Here is a 19,230-nt window from a genome sequence, read left to right as displayed (position 1 = left end):
CTCCCCATCCCTGACCCAGGTCTTGCTCAACAGCCAGCGCCCCATCCGTGACCTTGGCCTTGCTACACCCAGCTCCCCATCCATAACTCTGGCCTTCCTCCCACAGCCAGCTCCCTATCCCTGACCTTGGACATGCTCCACCCAGCTCCCCATCCCTGACCCAGGTCTTGCTCCCATAGCCAGTCCCCCATCCCTGACCCAGGCCTTGCTCCACCCAGTTCCCCGTCCCTGAACCAGGCTTGCTGCCACAGCCAGCGCCTTGTCCCAGACCCAGTCCTTGTACCACAGCCAGCCAGCCATCCCTAACCAAGGGCTTGCTCCACAGCCAGCTCCCCATCCCTGACCGTGGCCTTGCCCCACCCAGGTCCCCATCTCTGACCCAGGCCTTGATCCACCCAGCTCCCCATCCCTGATCTTGGCGTTGCTCTGCCCAACTCCCAATTTCTGACCCAGGCCTTGCTCCCACAGCCAGCCCCCTGCCCGGACCCTGGCCTTATTCCCACAGCCAGCGCCCCATCACTAACCCTAGCCTTGCTCCACCCAACTCCTCATCCCTGGCATTGGACTTGCTCCACCCAGCTCCCCATCCCGGACCCAGGCCTTGGTCCCACAGCCAGTTACCCATCCCTGACCAAGGCCTTGCTCCACCCAGCTCTCCATCCCTGAACCTGGCCTTTCTCCCACAGCCAGTACCCCATCCCTGACCCAGGCCTGGCTCCACCCATCTCCCCATCCCTGACCCTGGACTTATTCCCACACCCAGCCCCCGATCCCTGACCCAGGCCTTGCTCCAACAGCAAGCTCCACATCCCTGACCTTAAACTTGCTCCACCCAGCTCCCCATCCCTTACCCAGGTATTGCTCCCACAGCTAACCCCCAACCCTTACTCAGGCCTTGCTGCACCGAGCTCCCCATCCCTGACACAGGCTTGCTCCCAAAGCCAGCCCCCCATCTCTGACCTTGGCTTTGCTCCACCCAGCACCACATCCCTGACCCAGGGCTTGATCCCACAGCCAGCCGCCAGTCCCTGACCCAAGCCTTGCTCCCACAGTCAGCCCCCCATTCCTGATCCACACCTTGCTCCACAGCCAGCTCCCATGCCCTGACCCAGGCCTTGCTCCAACCAGCTTCCCATCTCTGACCCAGGCTTGCTCCCACAGCCAGATCCCCACCCTGACCCTGGTTTGCTCCACCCAGCTCCTCATCCCTGACCCAGGTCTTCATCCACCCAGCTCCCCATTCCTGACCTTGGCCTTACTCCACCTAGCTCCTCATCCCTGACCCGGGCCTTGTTACCAAGCCAGTCCCCCCATCCCTGACCCAGGCCTTGCTCCATCCGGCTCCCCATCCCTGACCCTGGCCTTGCTCCCACAGCCAGTCCCCTATTCCTGACCCAGCCTTTGCTCTACCCAGCTCCCCATCCCTGACCCAGGTCTTGCTCCCACATCCAGCTCCCCATCCCTGACCTTGGCCTTACTCCACCCAACTCCCATGCCTGTCCCAGGTCTTGCTCCCACAGACAGTCCCCTGCCCTGACCATGGCCTAGTTCCAACACCCAGCTCCTCATCCCTGACTTTGTCCTTACTCCACCCAGCCCCACATCCCTGACCCTGGCCTTGCTCCACAACCAGCTCCCCATCCCTGATCCAGGCCTTGCTCCACCCAGCTCCCCATCTCTGACCCAGGCTGGCTCCCACAGCCAGCTACCCATCCCTAACCTTGGCCTTGCTCCACCTAGCTCCTCATCTCTGAACCAGGCCTTGTTCCCACAGCCAGTCCCCAATGCCTGACCCAGGCTTTGCTTCACCCAGCTCCCATCACTGACCCTGGCCTTGCTCCACCCAGCTCCCCATCCCTGACCCAGGCCTTGATCCCACAGCCAGTCCCCCATCCCTGACCCAGGCCTTGCTCCACCCAGCTCTCCATCCCTGACACAGTCCTTTCTCCACCCAGCTCCCCATGCCTGACCCAGGTATTGCTCCCAGAGCCAGCCCCCCATCCCTGACCCAGGCCTTGCTCCACTCAGCTCCCCATCCCTGACACAGGCTTGCTCCCAATGCCAGCCCCCCATCTCTGACCTTGGCCTTGCTCCACAAAGTTCCCCATCCCTGACCCAGGCCTTGATCCCACAGCCAGCCATCCATCCCTGATCCAGGCTTTGTCCACCCAGCTCTCCATCCCTGACCCTGGCCTTGCTCCCACAGCCAGTCCCCCATCCCTGAGGCGGGCCTGGCTCCACCCAGAGCCCCAACCCTGACCCAGGCCTTGCTCCCACAGCCAGCTCCCCATCCCTGACCTTGGCCTTGCTCCACCCAGCTCCCCAACCCAGACCCTGGCCTTTCTCCCAAAGCCAGTCCCCCATCCCTGAATCTGGCCTGCTCCCACAGCCAGTACCCCATCCCTGACCCTGGCCTTGCTCCACCCAGCTCCCCATCACTGACCCAGGTCTTGCTCCCAGAACCAGCCCCCAATCCCTTACCCAGGCCTTGCTCTACCCAGCTCCTCATCCCTGACCCAGGTCTTGATCCACCCAGCTCCTCATCCCTGACCTTGGCCTTGCTCCACATAGCACCTATTCCCTGACAAAAGGCCTTGATCCACCCAGCTCTCCATCCCTGACCCTGGCCTTGCTCCCACAGCCGGTCCCCTATCCCTAACCCAGGCTTTGCTCTACCCAGCTCCGCATCCCTGACCCAGGGCTTGCTCCCACATCCAGCCCCCCATCCCTGACCTTGGCCTTGCTCCACCGAACTCCCATCCCTGTCCCAGGTCTTGCTCCCACAGCCAGTCCCCTGACCTGACCATGGCCTAGTTCCCACACCCAGCTCCCCATCCCTGACCCAGGCCTTGCTCCCACAACCAGCGGCCCATCCCTGACCCAGGCCTTGATCCACCCAGCTCCCCATCCCTGACCCAGGTCTTGCTCCCATAGCCAGCCCCCCATCCCTAACCCAGGCCTTGTTCCACCCAGCTCCCCATTCCTGACCCAGGTCTTGCTCTCATAGCCAGCCCCCCATCCCTGACCCAGGCCTTGCTCCACCCAGCTCCCCATCCCTGACCCAGGCTTGCTCCCACAGCCAGCCGCCCATCCCAGACCCAGTCCTTGCACCACAGCCAGTCGCCCATACCTAACCAAGGCCTTGCTCCACAGCCAGCTCCCCATCCCTGACCCAGGCCTTGCTCCAACCAGCTCCCCATCCCTGACCCTGGCCTTGCTCCACCCAGGTACCCATCTCTGACCCAGGCCTTGATCCACCCAGCTCCCCATCCCTGACACTGGCCTTATTTCTACACCCAGCCCCCGATCCCTGACCCAGGCCTTGCTCCCACAGCAACCTCCACATCCCTGACCTTGAACTTGCTCCACCCAGCTCACCATCCCTTACCCAGTTATTGCTCCCACAGCCAGTCCCCCAACCCTTACCCAGGCCTTTCTGCACCCAGCTCCCCATTCCTGACACAGGATTGCTCCCAAAGCCAGGCCCACATCTCTGACCTTGGCTTTGCTCCACCCAGCTCCCCATCCCTGACCCAGGCCTTGATCCTATAACCAGCCCCCAATCCCTGACCCAAGCCTTGCTCCCACAGCCAGACCCCACCCCTGACCCAGGCCTTGCTCCACAGCCAGCCCCCCATCCCTGATCCACACCTTGCTCCACAGCCAGCTCCTATTCCCTGACCCAGGCCTTGCTCCACCCAGCTCCCCATCTCTGACCCAGGCTTGCTCCCACAGCCAGCTCCCCACCCTGACCCTGGCCTTGCTCTACCTAGCTCCTCATCCCTGACCCAGGTCTTGATTCACCCACCTCCCCATCCCTGACCTTGGCCTTGCTCCTCCTATCTTCTCAACCCTGACCCAGGCCATGTTACCACAGCCAGTCCCCCATCCCTGATCCAGGCCTTGCTCCACCCGGCTCCCCATCCATGACACTGGCCTTGCTCCCATAGCCAGTCCCCTAACCCTGACCCAGCCTTTGCTCTACCCAGCTCCCCATCCCTGACTCAGGTCTTGCTCCCATATCCAGCTCCCCATCACTGACCTTGGCCTTGCTTCACCCAACTCCCATCCCTGTCCCAGGTCTTGCTCCCACAGCCAGTCCCCTGTCCTGACCATGGCCTAGTTCCAACACCCAGCTCCCCATCCCTGACCTTGGCCTTACTCCACCCAGCCTCCCATTCCTGACCCTGGCCTTGCTCCACAACCAGCTACCCAATCCTGACCCAGGCATTGCTCCACCCAGCTCCCCATCTCTGACCCAGGCTTGCTCCCACAGCCAGCTCTAAATCCCTGACCCTGGCCTTGCTCCACCCAGCTCCCAACCCTGATGCAGGTCTTGATCCACACAGCTCCCCATTCCTGACCTTGGCCTTGCTCCACCCAGCTCCTCATCCCTGACCCAGGCCTTCTTCCCACAGCCAGTCCCCAATGCCTGACCCAGGCTTTGCTCCACCCAGCTTCCATCCCTGACCCTAGACTTGCTCCATCCAGCACCCGATCCCTGACCCAGGCCTTGATCCCACAGCCAGTCCCCCATCCCTGACCCATGCCTTGCTCCACCCAGCTCCCCATCCCTGACCCAGGCCTTATTCCCACAGCCAGTCCCCCATTCCTGACCCAGGCCTTGATCCCACAGCCAGCCCCCCATCTCTGATCCAGGCCTTTCTCCACCCAGCTCTCCATCCCTGACCCTGGCCTTGCTACCAGAGCCAGTCCCCAATCCCTGAGGCAGGCCTGCCTCCACCCAGTGCCCCAACCGTGACCCAGGCCTTGCTTTCACAGCCAGCTCCCCATCCCTGACCTTGGCCTTGCTCCAACCCAGACCCTGGCCTTGCTCCCAAAGCCAGTCCCCCATCCCTGAACCTGGCCTTGCTCCCACAGCCAATACCCCATCCCTGACCCTGGCCTTGTTCCACACAGCTCCCCATCCCTGACCCTGGCCTTGCTCCACCCAGCTCCCGATCCGTGACCCAGGTCTTGCTCCCAGAGCAAGCCCCCCATCCCTTACCCAGGCCTTGCTCCACCCAGCTCCCCATACCTGACACAGGATTGGTCCCAAAGCCAGCCACCCATCTCTAAACTTGGCCTTGCTCCACCCTGCTCTTCATCCCTGACCAAGGCCTTGATCCCACAGGCAGCCCCCAATCCCTGACCCAAGCCATGCACCACCCTTCTCCCCTCCATGACCCAGGCTTGTTCCCACAGCCAGCTCCCCATCCCTGACCATGGCATTGCTCCACCCAGCTCCTCATCCCTCACCCAGGTCTTGATCCACCCAGCTCCTCATCCCTGACCCAAGCCTTGCTCTACCCGGCTCTCCATCCCTGACCCTTGCCTTGCTCCCACAGCCAGTACCCTACCCCTAACCTAGGCTTTGCTCTATGCAGCTCGGCATCCCTGACCCAGGTCTTGCTCCCACATCCAGCTCCCCATCCCTGACCATGGCCTTGCTCCACCGAACTCCCATCCCTGTCCCAGGTCTTACTCCCACAGCCAGTCCCCTGACCTGACAATGGCCTAGTTCCCACACCCAACTCCCCATCCCTGACCTTGGCCTTCCTCCACCCAGCCCGCAATCCCTGACACTGGCCTTGCTCCACGCAGCTCCCAACCCTGACCCAGGTCTTGATCCACACAGCTCCCCTTCCCTGACGCTGGCCTTGCTCCACCCAGCTCCTCATCCCTGACCCAGGCCTTGTTCCCACAGCCAGTCCCCCATCCCTGACCCAGGCCTTGCTCCCAAAGCCAGTCCCACATCCCTGAAAATGGCCTTGTTCCCACAGCCAGTCCCCAATCCCTGACCCAGGCCTTGCTTCACCCAGCTCCCCATCCCTGACCTTGGCCTTGCTCCACCCAACTCCTCATTCCTGACCCAGGCCTTGTTCCCACAGCCAGTCCCCAATCCCTGACCCAGGCTTTGCTCCAAGCAGCTCCCATCCCTGACCTGGCCTTGCTCCACCCAGCTCCCCATCCCTGACCCAGGCCTTGCTCCACCCAGCTCCCCATCCCTGACACAGGCTTGCTCCCAATGCCAACCCCCATCTCTGACCTTGGCCTTGCTCACCCAACTCCCCATCCCTGACCGAGGCCTTGATCCCTCAGCCATCCCTGATCCAGGCCTTTCTCCACCCAGCTCTCCATCCCTGACCCTGGCCTTGCTCCCACAGCCTGTCGCCCATCCCTGAAGCAGGACTAGCTCCACCCAGTTCTCCAACCCTGACCCAGGCCTTGCTCCCACAGCTAACTCCTTATCCCTGACCTTGGTCTTGCTCCCACAGCCAGTCCCCCATCCCTGACCCTGGCCTTGTTCCACCCAGCTCCCCATCCCTGACGCTGGCCTTGCTCCACCCAGCTCCCCATCCCTGACCCAGGTCTGGCTCCCAGTGCCAGCCCCCCATCCCTGACAAAGGCTTGCTCCCAAAGTCAGCCCCCCATCTCTGACCTTGGCCTTGCTTCACCCAGCTCCCCATCCCTGACCCAGGCCTTGATCCCACAGCCAGCCCCCAATCCCTGACCCAAGCCTTGCTCCCACAGCCAGCCCTCCATCCCTGACCCAGGCCTTGCTCTACCCAGCTCCCCATCCCTGACCCAGGCTTGCTCCCACAGCCAGCTTCCTATCCCTGACACAGGTCTTGCTCCACCTAGCTCCCCATCCCTGACCTTGGCCTTGCTCCACCCAGCTCCCCATCCCTGACCTTGGCCTTGCTCCACCCAGCTCCTCATCCCTGACACAGGCCTTGCTCCCACAGCCAGCCCCCTGCCTGGACCCTGGCCTTATTCCCAAAGCCAGCTCTCCATTCCTGACCCTGGCCTTGCTCCACCCAGTTTCCCATCCCTGACCTTGGTCTTGCTCCACGCAGCTCTTCATCCCTGACCCTGGCTTTGCTCCCACAGCCAGTCTCCTATTCCTGACCCAGGCCTTGCTCACCCAGGTCCCCATCCCTGACTCAGGCCTTGTTCCCACACCCAGCTCCCCATCACTGACCTTCGCTTTGCTCCACCCAACTCCATCCCTGACCCTGGTCTTGCTCCCCCAGCCAGTCCTCTGCCCTGACCATGGCCTAGTTCCCACTCCCAGCTCCCCATCCCTGACTTTGGCCTTGCTCCACCCAGCCCCCCATCCCTGACCCTAGCTTTGCTCCCACAGCCAGCTCCCCATCCCTGACCTTGGCCTTGCTTTACCCAGGTTCCCATCCCTGATCCTGGCCTTGCTCCCACAGCCAGCCCCCCATCCCTGACCCAGGCCTTGCTCCCACAACCAGGCCCCTACCCTGACCCTGGCCTTATTCCACAGCCAGCTCCCCATCCCTGACCCTGGCCTTGCTCCACCCAGCTCCTCATCCCTGACCTTGGCCTTTCTCCTCCCAGCTCCCCATCCCTGACCCTGGCCTTGCTCCACCCAGCTCCTCATCCCTGACCTTGGCCTTTCTCCTCCCAGCTCCCCATCCCTGACCTTGTCCTTGTTCCACCCAGCTCCCTATCCCTGACCCAGGCCTTGTTCCCACAGCCAGTCCTTCATCCCTGACCCTGGCCTTGCTCCCACAGCCAGTCCCCCATCCCTGACCCTGGCCTTGCTCCCACAGCCAGCTTCTCATCCCTGACCCTCGCCTTATTCCCACAGCCAGCTTCCCATCCCTGACCTTGGCCTTGCTCCACCCAGCTCCCCATCCCTGACCCAGGCCTTGTTCCCACAGCCAGTCCCCCATCCCTGACCCAGGCCTTGCTCCACCCAACTCTCCATCCCTGACCCTGGCCTTGCTCTACAACCAGTCTCCCATCCCTGATCCAGGCCTTGCTCCACCCAGCTCCCCATCCCTGACCCAGGCCTTGCTCCCATACCCAGCTCCCCATCCCTGACCTTGGCCTTGCTCCACCCAGCTCCCATCCCTCACCCAGGTCTTGCTCCCACAGCCAGTCCCCTGCCCTGACCATGGCCTAGTTCCCACTCCTAGCTCCCCATCCCTGACCTTGACGTTCCTCCACCCAGCTCCCCATCTCTGACCTTGGCCTTGCTGCACCCAGCTCTCATCCATGTCCCAGGTCTTGCTCCCACAGCCAGTCCCCTGCCCTGACCATGGCCTTTTTCCCACACCCAGCTCCCCATCCCTGACCTTGGCTGTGCTCCACCCAGCCCCCCATCCCTGACCCAGGCCTTGCTCCCACAGCCACCCCCTGCCCTACCCAGCTGGTGAGTCTGTACCTTGGGAGGTCGCACTTCCTCTGGAAATAGCCTGCCACCATGAGCTGGCTGGAGGAAAATGTTCACGAGGTTCTTCAGGCAGTGGACGCTGGGGACCCCACTGTGGAGGCTTGTGTGAACAGGTGAGATGCTGGGTATTCATGCAAGTCAGCCCCTCCTGCCCTCTCTGGGCACCCTCTGATGTTAGATGCTGTGGGCCAGAGTGGTTTCATGTCTACTGCTGCTGGCATAGCCCTGCTCTCCTGTGGGTGAGCATGTAGACCCCAAGGCTGCTGCCACTATCCAGGTGGGATTGAAGGTGTGGCATGGGTCTGCCCATATTCTGTCTTGCCTACTGCTGTGTGCCTGGTTCTCACATCTGCTATAGAAGGTGCCAGGCTCACACCTGCTGGCAGAGATAGCAGCAAGCAGCAGCCATGGCCCACTTCCACCCATGGTCTGGCCTTTGGCCCTGTTAGCATTGTAGTCTGGGACTGCTGTGGCCAGGCTGGGTAGTACAGTGAGGACTCTGTGGTCTGTGCTGGCCCTAACTGCCCAGAGGAAGCCCTCTGCTGTTTAAGTAAAATTGAAGAAATGATGGGAGAGTGGGGGCCCTGGAACCCTGGCCCTCACAGCCAGTATTCACTGTGCACTCATCTGTTCTCCACACTAGAGGGGATGTTTTAATGAGCAGGAGCACGTTCTGCTCCCTGTGAAGCTTCTCTGCCCCACCCTGTCCAGCAGGGGCAGGCCCCGTGACGCAGCTGTAGTGACACTCGGGTCCTTCAGAGACTCACTCAGCACACCATGGACTGACTGCCTGGCTGTCTGGGGGTGAAGCTGGAGATCCTTGGGAGATGGAGACCTGCCAGGGAGGAAGGGCTTAGCAGTTTGCAGGTTGGGCAATGATTAATCTGTTGCTGTTTGCCCTGGCCTCAGGTGGAAGATGCTCTACCAGCATGCACCCAGAAACATCCATCGCCATGTGATCCTCTCAGAGATCAGGGAGGCTGTTGCTGCGCTTCCCCCGGTAAGGAGGATGGCATAATGGTGGGCTGTGTGACCGTTCCCCTCCTGCTCCTGGCAGCCCACAGGCAGGATGGTGGGTGAGGCCAAAGGGGGTATATGTACCTTCCCTCAGCCTACTGGGGTGCTGGTCAATCCAGGAGCGGCTAGACCTATAGTCTTGGCCCCATGTGCCTTGATGGTGGCCAGGCCTGCATGCAACACTGCTGAGAGCAGGCTGCTGCTGTGGGGAAACCTCAAGGGCACCACAGGTCTGTAGGAAGAGGCAGGTCAGGGCGGCCAGGACAGGGGGTCCCTTGGGGCCCTCGACACCACTAATTTACCTAAGCTGCTCTGCTGATCCTCAGGACAGCACTACCAACCTCTTCTGGCCAGGAAAGCTTGTTCTGATGAGTAGTGACAGCGTGGTGCTGGCGGGAGAGGGTAGAGAGGCCGGACAGGGCTGTGCCGGCTTTGTGTGACTTGTGGTTCAGCCCGTGCTGTGTGGCTTGGACACCACGGTGAGTTTGATCATGGCATGCGTGGGCACTTCCTGTGTGCCTGAAATTTCCCACCATGCCTCTGCCCAGGGGCAGAAAGCCAAGCCCATTTCCTTTCTCTGTTGAGTGACCTGCCCCAGAAGGCTCTAGCATCACTGTTTCTCCCTTTTCTAAAGGATGTGACCACACAGTCTGTGATGGGGTTTGACCCTCTGCCTCCCCTGGACACCATCTACTCCTACGTCAGACCAGAGAGGTAATGCCCTCACCCCCACTGTGCTTGTGCAGACCCAGGTCAGTGCCTCGGGGCTCCCCGGGGCTCGATGACCACCGAAGGCAGCCCAGAAGGCCAGCGGTCAGCCACAGGGAAGAGGGAGCAGCAGTGACACTCAGGACACAGCTGCCTTTGCACATATCCACCCAACTCTGAGCGTTTCTTTCCAGATTTTGTAGCAGGTACTAGAAATGCAGTGGGAAGCAGAATAAGAAGACACTCTGCCTGTGGTCTGCTGCCGTGGTAGGAACAGATGAGAATTGTAGAACCTAGAGATAAGGGTAAGGTCCAAAGTGCACCGAGAGATACCCAGAGCAGCAGGAAGGCAGCAAGAAGGCCCGTGAGGCTGGGCAAGGAGAGTGGGTTGGTGGGACAGAAAGTGACAAAGAAACACATCAGAGCCTGTCTCCAGGCTGCCCCCAGAGTGTGGGCAGCTTTCAGAGCCAACAAGAGCCCTTTCCCCTTTACTTCTGGTGTTAGGGCCACACTTATAATCTCAGCTACTCAGGGCTGAGACCAGGAGGATCACAAGTTCAAGGCCAACAGCTTAGCAAGACCCTTTCTCAAAATCAAAAGGGCCAGGGTTTAGCTCAGTGGCAGAGCACTTGCCTAGTATGTGTGACCTGGGTTCCATCCTGGCAGGGGAAAAATGTGCTGAGGAGCTGCTTGTCTGGGGTAAGCCCCAGAGCTGCTGGCAGGCCTCCCTTTTAAGGCAGGCTGCCTTCCATCCCCACCTTTCCCCACCAACTTTGTAGAAGTTATAATGGGACTGTGTGTTCACAGTGAAGCCCATTGTGTCAAGCTCCCCAGTAGCTCAGGAGGAGGTCATTAGTCAGCGGTACAGAGGCACCTTGCTCTGCTCTCTGCCCACATGGGCTTTATCTTCCTCAGAGCATGGGTGTGACCCTGGCATCCAGCAGACAGTGGCTGTGACGTCCCATTCCTGTGGCTCTGTTTTCTGCTGGCCTGGTGCTGAAGGAAGTGTGCACCTGCGGCCCTTTTCTGTTTTGTGGTGCTGGAGATTGAACCTGGGTGCTCTACCCCTGAGCTACAGCCCCAGCACTTTTTTAAATGTTGGAGCCATCTTGCTGATTTACCCAGGTTGGCTTTGAACTCATGATCCACCTACCTCAGCTTCCCAAGTCGCTGGCACAGGCATGGCCACCACGCCCAGTGAGACTGCAGTTCTTCTTGGAAACAAGGCCTGTCCATGGCAGAGGACAGCCTGGCTGTGGTCATTTCACAGACTAGGCTCCTTGAAGAGCCACCCCCGGGCCCCTTCCTTTCCTTCCCAGTTGTCCTTGGGTGTCCATGGCCCCTCCCCAAGCTGGACCCTGACCTGCGTTGGGAGGAGTCAAGGAGAGTCTAGCTTTGTTTTATGACTTCTCTTGACTTCCTGTTTCAGGTTAAGTCCTGTAAGCCATGGAAACATGGTTGCCCTCTTCTTTTGGTCACTGTTGCCAAATTACACTGTGGAGGTAGGTTGGGCACGTCTCAGCTTCTGTGCTGAGTGGTTCAAGCCAGTCGTCTGCATGCAGATGTCCAACGTCAGCACCATGCTGGGCAGTGCAGGAGCGGGGCCGACAGCTCCTGGGAGCCGCAGGGCTGCTCGGCCCCCTGCCTCGCAGTGGCCTGGGTAGACATGTGCCTTTGGTTTTTCAGAGCTTCATGTCCTCGACAGGGACCTGAGGAGGGTCCAGGTCCCGTGCTGGGGTGCAGGCCACCCCGGGCTTGATGACGCATCTCCCTGCTTGGGCCCCAGGTCCCCAGTCCCAGCACAGAGAGGCCCTGCTCAGACATGTCTCGCTGCTGCAGGGGGAGAGGCCAGAGGAAGGAGTGCCTGGGGGTCTGAACCACAACCAAGGCTTGAACCGGTTGATGCTGGCTATGCGAGACATGATGGCCAACTTCCACTTCAATGACCTGGAGGTGTCGCGGGAGGACAACCCCAGGGGGAGGGGGACTGGGACTGAGCCAATTAGGCTGCTGCGCCCAGCGCTGTGTAATTATGTTCCTGAATCTGTTCTGGTCTGGATTGACCAGTCCCCTGAAGTAGAAGTGCGGGATGTACCGTCTGCCGTGTCTTCTGTTCCCTGCAAACATGGATGGGTTTCTTCCCTGCTGCAGGGGCTCCTCCTCCAACACTCAACTCCACCTCAGCACTCAGGAGTCCAGAGCCAGCCCTGGCCCATGTGCGGCCCACACCAGAATCTGGAACACAGGGCTGCAGGGGGATCCCTGGTGGTGTGGGATCTCCAGGCTTGTATTGAGAAGAGATGTCTACATGGCTGGCCTTCAGGCCACAGCCCAGTTCTTTTCGAGCAGTTGGGGATAATGTGGGGGGGTCGCTCAGCTGGACACTGCAGCCTCTCCAAACTTTCCAGTTTTGAACTTTCTGAGCACACATTCTACCTTGGAGCTACAGCCCTAGCCTGGTACTGTATTAGGAAACTGGAGGGCTGAGACGAAGCTGAGGGGTAGAGCACTGGGCTGGCATGTACAAGGCTCTGGATCCCATCCCCAGCACAGGAGGGAAGGAAGGCAGGAGGGAGAGGAGGAGACAGGGAGAGAAGGAAGGAAGCTGGGAAGCTTCAGGGGCAGTGTCCGGAGGTGAAGGAGAAGCCCAAAAGGCAAGTTTAGGAAGAAAGTTGTTGAGGGTAGATTGGGGGTATAGGACAAGTTAATGGACATTTGTTCCGGGGATAACTGGGAGCTCCAATAAGACCCCCAGGTTGGCTCACAGCTGGCCACACAGCCAGGGCACACCAGAGCCTCAGCGTCATTGTGCCTAACCACTGGAGGGACAGATCATGTGACCCAAGCCAGGCATGTTGGCCACACCTGTAATCCTGTAATCCCAGCAACTCTGGAGGCTGAGGTCAGGGCTAGGGAGGTAACTCAGGGATACCATGTTTTTCAGTCCCTAGTAACCAACAGAGGAATATCCTGTCTAGTTCTGGAAGGGTCAGGAAATTGAGGGGTTGTGAACTGTGCCAGTTCTCTCCTGGGCCCCCTTCACAGTGCTGATCTTCTGCCCCAAGAGGGGCCAGGAAGAGGCGCAGTCCCAAATTTCAATGTTGGCCTAACGGGGTTTGGTAGGGGATTGCACCCATCTTCAGGTTGGGCAGCACCCGAGCTTCCACAGCTGGGGTGGTCTGTGGGGGCAATGTACTGAGAAAGGGTTTGTTCTCTGAAAATGACAGGCAAGCAGGGTACCTTTCCTCTTCCTGCCTTCAATCCAGATATGTGATATCTGGAGCCGCAGCAGTGATCCTGCATCCAGGAGCCAGGGACCTCTGAAATGGACGGCCAGCACTCTAGCATTAAAGCAGAGAGAAGGGCCCTGGGCTCGAGGGACCCGCTCAGCTGCAGGCCTGCTTCCTGAGGCCCTGAGCCCACAGCACCTCATGGTGCACTTGGGCTTAAGCAGTGCTACAGCTGAGCACGCTTCTAGAGTTGCTCATATCTCTGAACAGCCACGAAGGCCTAGCTGCCAAGCAGGCCTGGCTCGTCTTTGGACCACTTGGCCTCAGCAGGAGGACCTGTGTGATGGGCAGGGTGGCTGACCAGCTGTGGCCTTTCTCACCGAGCTAGACAAGGTGGGCACCCAGGAGCAAACCTCCCTGTCACCTTCCAGACAGGGACTTCAGGGGACGCTGACATTGCCAAGATGTGGCCAACGCCCTTCCTGAGAAGCTGTGCTTGAGCATGAGGGTCAGGTAGTGGCCCCACTCTCCCCGTGTGGGGAAGGCCTGTCGATCCTCAACACCACATAAAAATAAAAAATAAACATATTGTGTCCACCTAAAAAAAATAAGAAAAAATAAATATTTAAAGAAGAAGGCACCTCCTCTGAAGTCCCTCTGCAGTGCTCCGGCAGGTGCTGGTCTGGGCTGCAGACCCTCAGCCCTGGCGTGTCACCTCCTCCTCTTACCCCACAGGTCAGAGTGGGGCCGGCAACAACTGGGCCAAGGGCCACTACATGGAGGGCGCAGAGCTGGTGGACTCGGTCATAGATGTGGTGCGCAAGGAGTGCAAGAACTGCGACTGCCTGCAGGGCTTCCAGCTGACCCACTAGCTGGGCGGCGGCATGGGCTCGGGCATGGGCACGCTGCTCATCAGCAAGGTGCGAGAGGAGTACCCTGACCACATCATGAACACCTTCAGTGTGGTGCCCTCGCCCAAGGTGTCGGACACGGTGATGGAACCCTACAACGCCACGCTGTCCATCAACCAGCTGGTGGAGAACATGGACGAGACCTACTGCATTGACAATGAGGTGCTCTACAACATCTACACCCTCAAGCTAGCCACACCCACCTACGGGGACCTCAACCACCTGGTGTCTGCCACCATGAGCGGGGTCACCACCTCGCTGCGCTTCCCAGGCCAACTCAACGCCGACTTGCGCAAGCTGGCGGTGAACATGGTGCCCTTCTCTCTTGCATAACCTCCCAGCTTTGGAGTGCAGGAAGCCCGTCTGAAGGTGAAGATATTCTGCACCTGACAAGTTGCATCTTCCAAAGAAGGCCACAGACGGGCTTCCACACCACAGGCCCGGCCATAGCCCTGCCTCTCTCACCAAGAGAGTCTAACCCCTTCCTCTAGAACTCAGAATGGCCTTTTGTAAGAATAGCTGCAAAAACAAAACAAAAACAAATACCCCAAAGAGAATGTGTATGGAGCTCCAGGTTGGGGTCCCCATCTGGGATAGGCACGTCTGGGTGAACATGATAAAAGGGTTCCTGTTTGATGCCAGTGGTTTGGGGTGGCCTTCTGGGTTAGTCAGCTTTTCCTCCCAATGACCAAAATGTCCAAGAAGAATTTTGAGGAGGAAAAGTTCATTTTGTTTCATGGTTTCAGGGTTCAGTCCCTGATCGGTCAACTCCATTGCTCTGGACCTGAACTGAGGCAGGACATCACGGAGGAAGGGCCTAGCAGAGGGAAGCCAGGAAGGAGAGAGAGGGCAGGAGGAGCTTGGAACAAGATCTACAACTCTCCAGCCCTGCCCCACCGGGCTAGTTATCACCAGGAGCCCATCAAATTGCTAATCTGACTAGGTCACCATTTTACAATCAAATCATCCATCTCACCTCCTGCAGACCTCATGTGCATACCATAACAGCTGCTATATGGGGATGGACAGCCACTTTGTGCAGAAAGGAAAAGCAGAATTCTAGTTGGTTTTTCAAAGTTAAAGCAGAAGGGACTTCCTCATCACGAGCACAACTGGTGTGGTGAGGCTCCAGAAAACTGTCCTAGTCTCAGGTTCAGTTGTGTTGTGTAGATCTGTTTTGAGCAGGCATGTGGAGTTACTCGTGAGCTTAGCCCCCTCCCCCAAGACAATCACCTCCTATAACTTTCTTTTCTTTTTTGAGACATGGTCACCTTGTGTTGCCCAGGCTGGTCTTGAACCCCTGGGCTCAAGAGATCCTCCCTCCTCAGCCTCCTGAGCAGCTGAGACTACAGGTCAGAACCACCACCACAGCATTTTTGCAATTTTAATGTAACATCAGCAGTGTCTTTTAAGTGGTGAAGAAGAAAGAACTCCAAGTACCACACCATAACAAACAGGTGGGTGGGTCACAACTCTATGTGGGGAGAGAAGATCCAATTGCAACTGGTGAATGGAATGTACCAGTTCTGATGCCACGCAGGATCTGGGCTAAGTCAAGGCACCCTTCTGCACAGCTCTGCCCCAGCACAGCTGCCTCCGCCCCTGCACTGAGTGGAGCTCAAGTGCCGTTTGGTACGCTCAAGCACACGGACAGCTCACTCCTGGTCACTGCGAGTGAAGGATATGGACAACAGGCCTCAGGGAACTTCCCTTACTGTCCCCCACATGCCCTCCTGCCCTGTCCTAAATGAGCTGGCCACCAGAACTCCTTCCACGACCTGGTGGTGCTAAGCCCTATAAAATCCAGCCCTTTGTTGTGGCCTGCCACAAATTTCCCCTCAGAAGTATGGTCCATGAAGGTCTGCCTCCATCCTCTTCTTCTTTTTGTATTCTTCCATGTGCTTTCTGTGAGAGTGGTGGCCAAGAGGGGTGGGGACAGAGAGCACCTCAGTTCCTCTGCTCTTCTGTTCCCACTCACCACAGGTCAGATGGGTGTCCAAAAGGGACTGATGGAGCTGCCACACTGTACAACTCCAGGTGGTCATAACTGAAGGAGAGAAGAGTGCCCCTGTAGTTGCACATGCACAAACTGTGCCGTTGCCTGCAGTCTGGGAGAATGGTAGCTCAAAGATGGTGAAGAGGCAGCTGGGCATCTCTCATCTGCACCCGTGACTGAAATGCCTTTGACCAGTTCTGCTTTGATAAATCTGCTTCCAAGATAAAGAATGACCACTTTTCCACAGAGCTTTCTCTTTGTCAGGCTCTCTCCTAGGACTGTACACATACACCTCCCTGAACCTTCCCAACCTGCGCATGCTGCCCTGAGCAACTTTGGTCTGTCTCCCAGAGTTCCCAACACACCATAAATAAACAGACCATCAGAGAGGCCAGTGGAGCTTTACCCTGCTGCCATACAACAGGAACAAGCTTGACTCCTCTTTACTAGCTTGAGATACACTGTTTTGGCTGACCATATGTAAGTCCCCTCCTTCTGACCCAAACTGCAAGAATCCTGGACATGCTGACCACAGCTTCTGTGAGTGAGTCCCCCAATAAATTGTGCTCTGTACTACCCTAGACCTGGCTGCCTCTTTGTGGTCTTCTGACACCTCCTGGACAGTTCTCCCACTACAGGACTCAGTTTTTCCTTTGTCTGCATTTCACAGAGAAGATGAGGAGGCTCTTTGCTATCTTGTCCTGAGTCTTGGTGAAGGTTGTGTGTCTCCCCTCTGGGCTTACAGTGGCCAAACATCTGCTTCCTCCAGAGCACCTTCACCAATAAGAGCTGCAGCTTTGCTCCTATGGCCGAGGTGAACCAGTACTCCTTGGCCACCTGTGCCTTTATTGTTCTGATTTTGAGACCAATCACTTCCTACCCCCTTACCCACCCTTAAGACCCACAAGCACCAGTGTATAGTGTGGGCTATGTGACAGGATGGGGAAGGGTCAGGGAGGGGAACCTGGCACCTACTAGCCCTCTCAGACATCTCTGTCTCTTGCAAAATTTCCCCCTCTGGGGGACTTCACCTAGCATTGTACTAGTGCTCCCCTCCTCCAGTGGGTGGCCATGGCCATTATTACCCATGGAAATCTGTAGCCCTGATGCTGACCTTTTCCATTCTTAGGAGCAGGATGATTGTCCGAAAACGAAGATTAACGAAAACAGAAAACACTGGGCTCACCAAGGTCACACTCAGAGTTAACTGAAACTGGCCAGCATGTCTCAGAAAGGGGGAGAATAAGTGTCCAGGCCCTCCTGGCATCCCTGCCGTAGCCACCTGGATTACCCCTGACTGCAGGGTAGGCGGAACCCAGGGGAGTCTTCACCTACAGACGGTGGCTTTTAGAGAGGGGAAGGTGGGGGAGAGCTAGCAGACAGAACTGAAAAGAGGAAGGAGGCTTCTGAAAACAGGAGCATAAATGGGGTGGGGGTAGGAGGGATGGGGTTCATAGGTTTGGGACCACCTGGCTCTTGGAGAGAAAATGTACACACTTTGTGAAATATCCCTTTCCTACCTGTTCTGATCCATTCTCCATGAATCAGCATCAGAGGGATTTGTGTTTTTTTTTTTTTGTATTGAGAATTGGATCCTAGGGTGCTTTATATTGAGCCATATCCCCTGTCCTTTTTCATTTTGAAACAGGGCTTTGCTAAGTTGCTGATGCTGACCTCAAACTTGTGATCCTCCTTCCACAGCCATCCAAGTAGCTGGGATTACAGGCATGGCCACCATGCTGAGCTTCACATAATTTTTTAAAAATAAAGTCATAATGGGGTGATGTGGTGCACACCTATACCCACAGCTACTTGGGAAGATAAAGTGGAAGAATCCCATTAGAGGTCAGTCTGGGCCACTTAGTGAGACCCTGTCTTAAAATGAAAAATAAAATTAAAAGGGTTGGGGGTTTAGCTCAGTGGCAGAGTGACCCTGAATTCAGTCCAAAGTACTGAAACCAGTCAACCATGCCACTTTACCAGACTCTTCCAGCAGAGACAATGACGACAGTGATGTTAAAGACACTGAGAGTGACCAGATGCCAGTAAGAATGGCATAACCACCATGAGAGAATTTTTAAGTTTCTTAGAAAATTGAACACACTCCATATGATCTACCGATTCTGCTGCTGAGTATTTTGCCTAGGAGAAATAAAGGCGTATGTCCACACAAAGACTTGCACACAAATGTTCTAGCAGTTTTATTTGTAATATCAAACAGTGGCAACAGCCCAGATGTTTATCAATAGCAATAAAAAGAGTCAACAACTGCTCCCTGCACAACATGAATGAGTCTCAAAGTAACTACTGAGTGAAAGAAGTTACACAAAAATAAGTATGTACTGTATGAATCCATTTCTAGGAAATTCTAGAAAAGGCAATATAGTGACAGAAAGTAGAACAGTGGTTGTCTGTAGATAGGGGCAGAAAAGGGCACAAAGAACATTTGAAGACAACAAAAATTAGGTTTTCTACCTTAATTGTGATAATAATTTCTCAGGTTCACATATATGTCAAAATGCATCAAACTAAATACTTATAATGTGCAGTTTATTATATGCCAATTGTATCTCAATAAAGAATAGATAATAGATTTCAGAGGCTTCCATCCCACAAGTCCAAGCCAACATGTCTATAGCTGGCCCATCATCCCTCCATCTTAAGCCCTTTCCTCCTGCCTTCTCTTGGCACAAACTCTAGCTGCAGAAGCTGCTTTTGGCTCCACAAGCACACCATGCTGCCAGCTCCTCAAGGCCTCTGTGTTGGCAGTTTCTCTTCTGGATGCTTCTCTCCTGCTTACCCTTGGGATCTTGACTGGAGCATCTGGCCTTCCTGCCCCTCATCCCAAGTGCCACCTCCTCAACCTTCTTGGTGCTCAATACATCCCTGATTAGTTTGCTTCTTTGCTTATTGTCTGTCTGCCCTCCTGGGTTCTGGGATCTTGTCTGTCTTCTCACCACCATATTTTGGTGCTCAGTCAGAACATGGTACACAGTTGGTGCTCAATAAATGCATTGTTGAATGAGTGGAAATATGGTCATGACATATACTAGAGAGAGGCGGACCTTAAATTGTGAGTCAAGTATGGGGTCATCTTTGCTCTCCTTGGAGCTGGACCAGGACCCACTACTTGCACAAACACAGGCTCAGGTCAACAGT

At 57.0% G+C, this 19,230-nt stretch overlaps 1 protein-coding gene and 1 pseudogene across 2 annotated transcripts in view; both read left to right on the top strand.

Moving 5' to 3' along the window:
- Positions 1–11,931, top strand: part of LOC101977862 (TCF25 ribosome quality control complex subunit) — a 29,426-nt gene extending 17,495 nt beyond the window's left edge. Inside the window, 6 exon segments of the mRNA XM_078035812.1 lie at positions 8,186–8,322; positions 9,119–9,209; positions 9,861–9,940; positions 11,364–11,436; positions 11,774–11,903; positions 11,906–11,931. Coding sequence (XP_077891938.1) covers positions 8,186–8,322; positions 9,119–9,209; positions 9,861–9,940; positions 11,364–11,436; positions 11,774–11,903; positions 11,906–11,931 — 537 coding nt within the window.
- A 498-nt stretch (positions 11,932–12,429) lies between these two features.
- Positions 12,430–16,652, top strand: LOC144372432 (tubulin beta chain pseudogene; annotated as a pseudogene). Its single transcript, XR_013432447.1, has 2 exons — positions 12,430–13,557; positions 13,900–16,652. The product of XR_013432447.1 is annotated as a tubulin beta chain pseudogene (transcript).
- The last annotated feature ends 2,578 nt before the right edge of the window (positions 16,653–19,230 follow it).

This window comes from Ictidomys tridecemlineatus, unplaced genomic scaffold (assembly GCF_052094955.1).
Source record: "Ictidomys tridecemlineatus isolate mIctTri1 unplaced genomic scaffold, mIctTri1.hap1 Scaffold_103, whole genome shotgun sequence".
Lineage (NCBI taxonomy): Eukaryota > Metazoa > Chordata > Mammalia > Rodentia > Sciuridae > Ictidomys > Ictidomys tridecemlineatus.
This window is presented reverse-complemented; position numbering and strand designations above follow the sequence as displayed.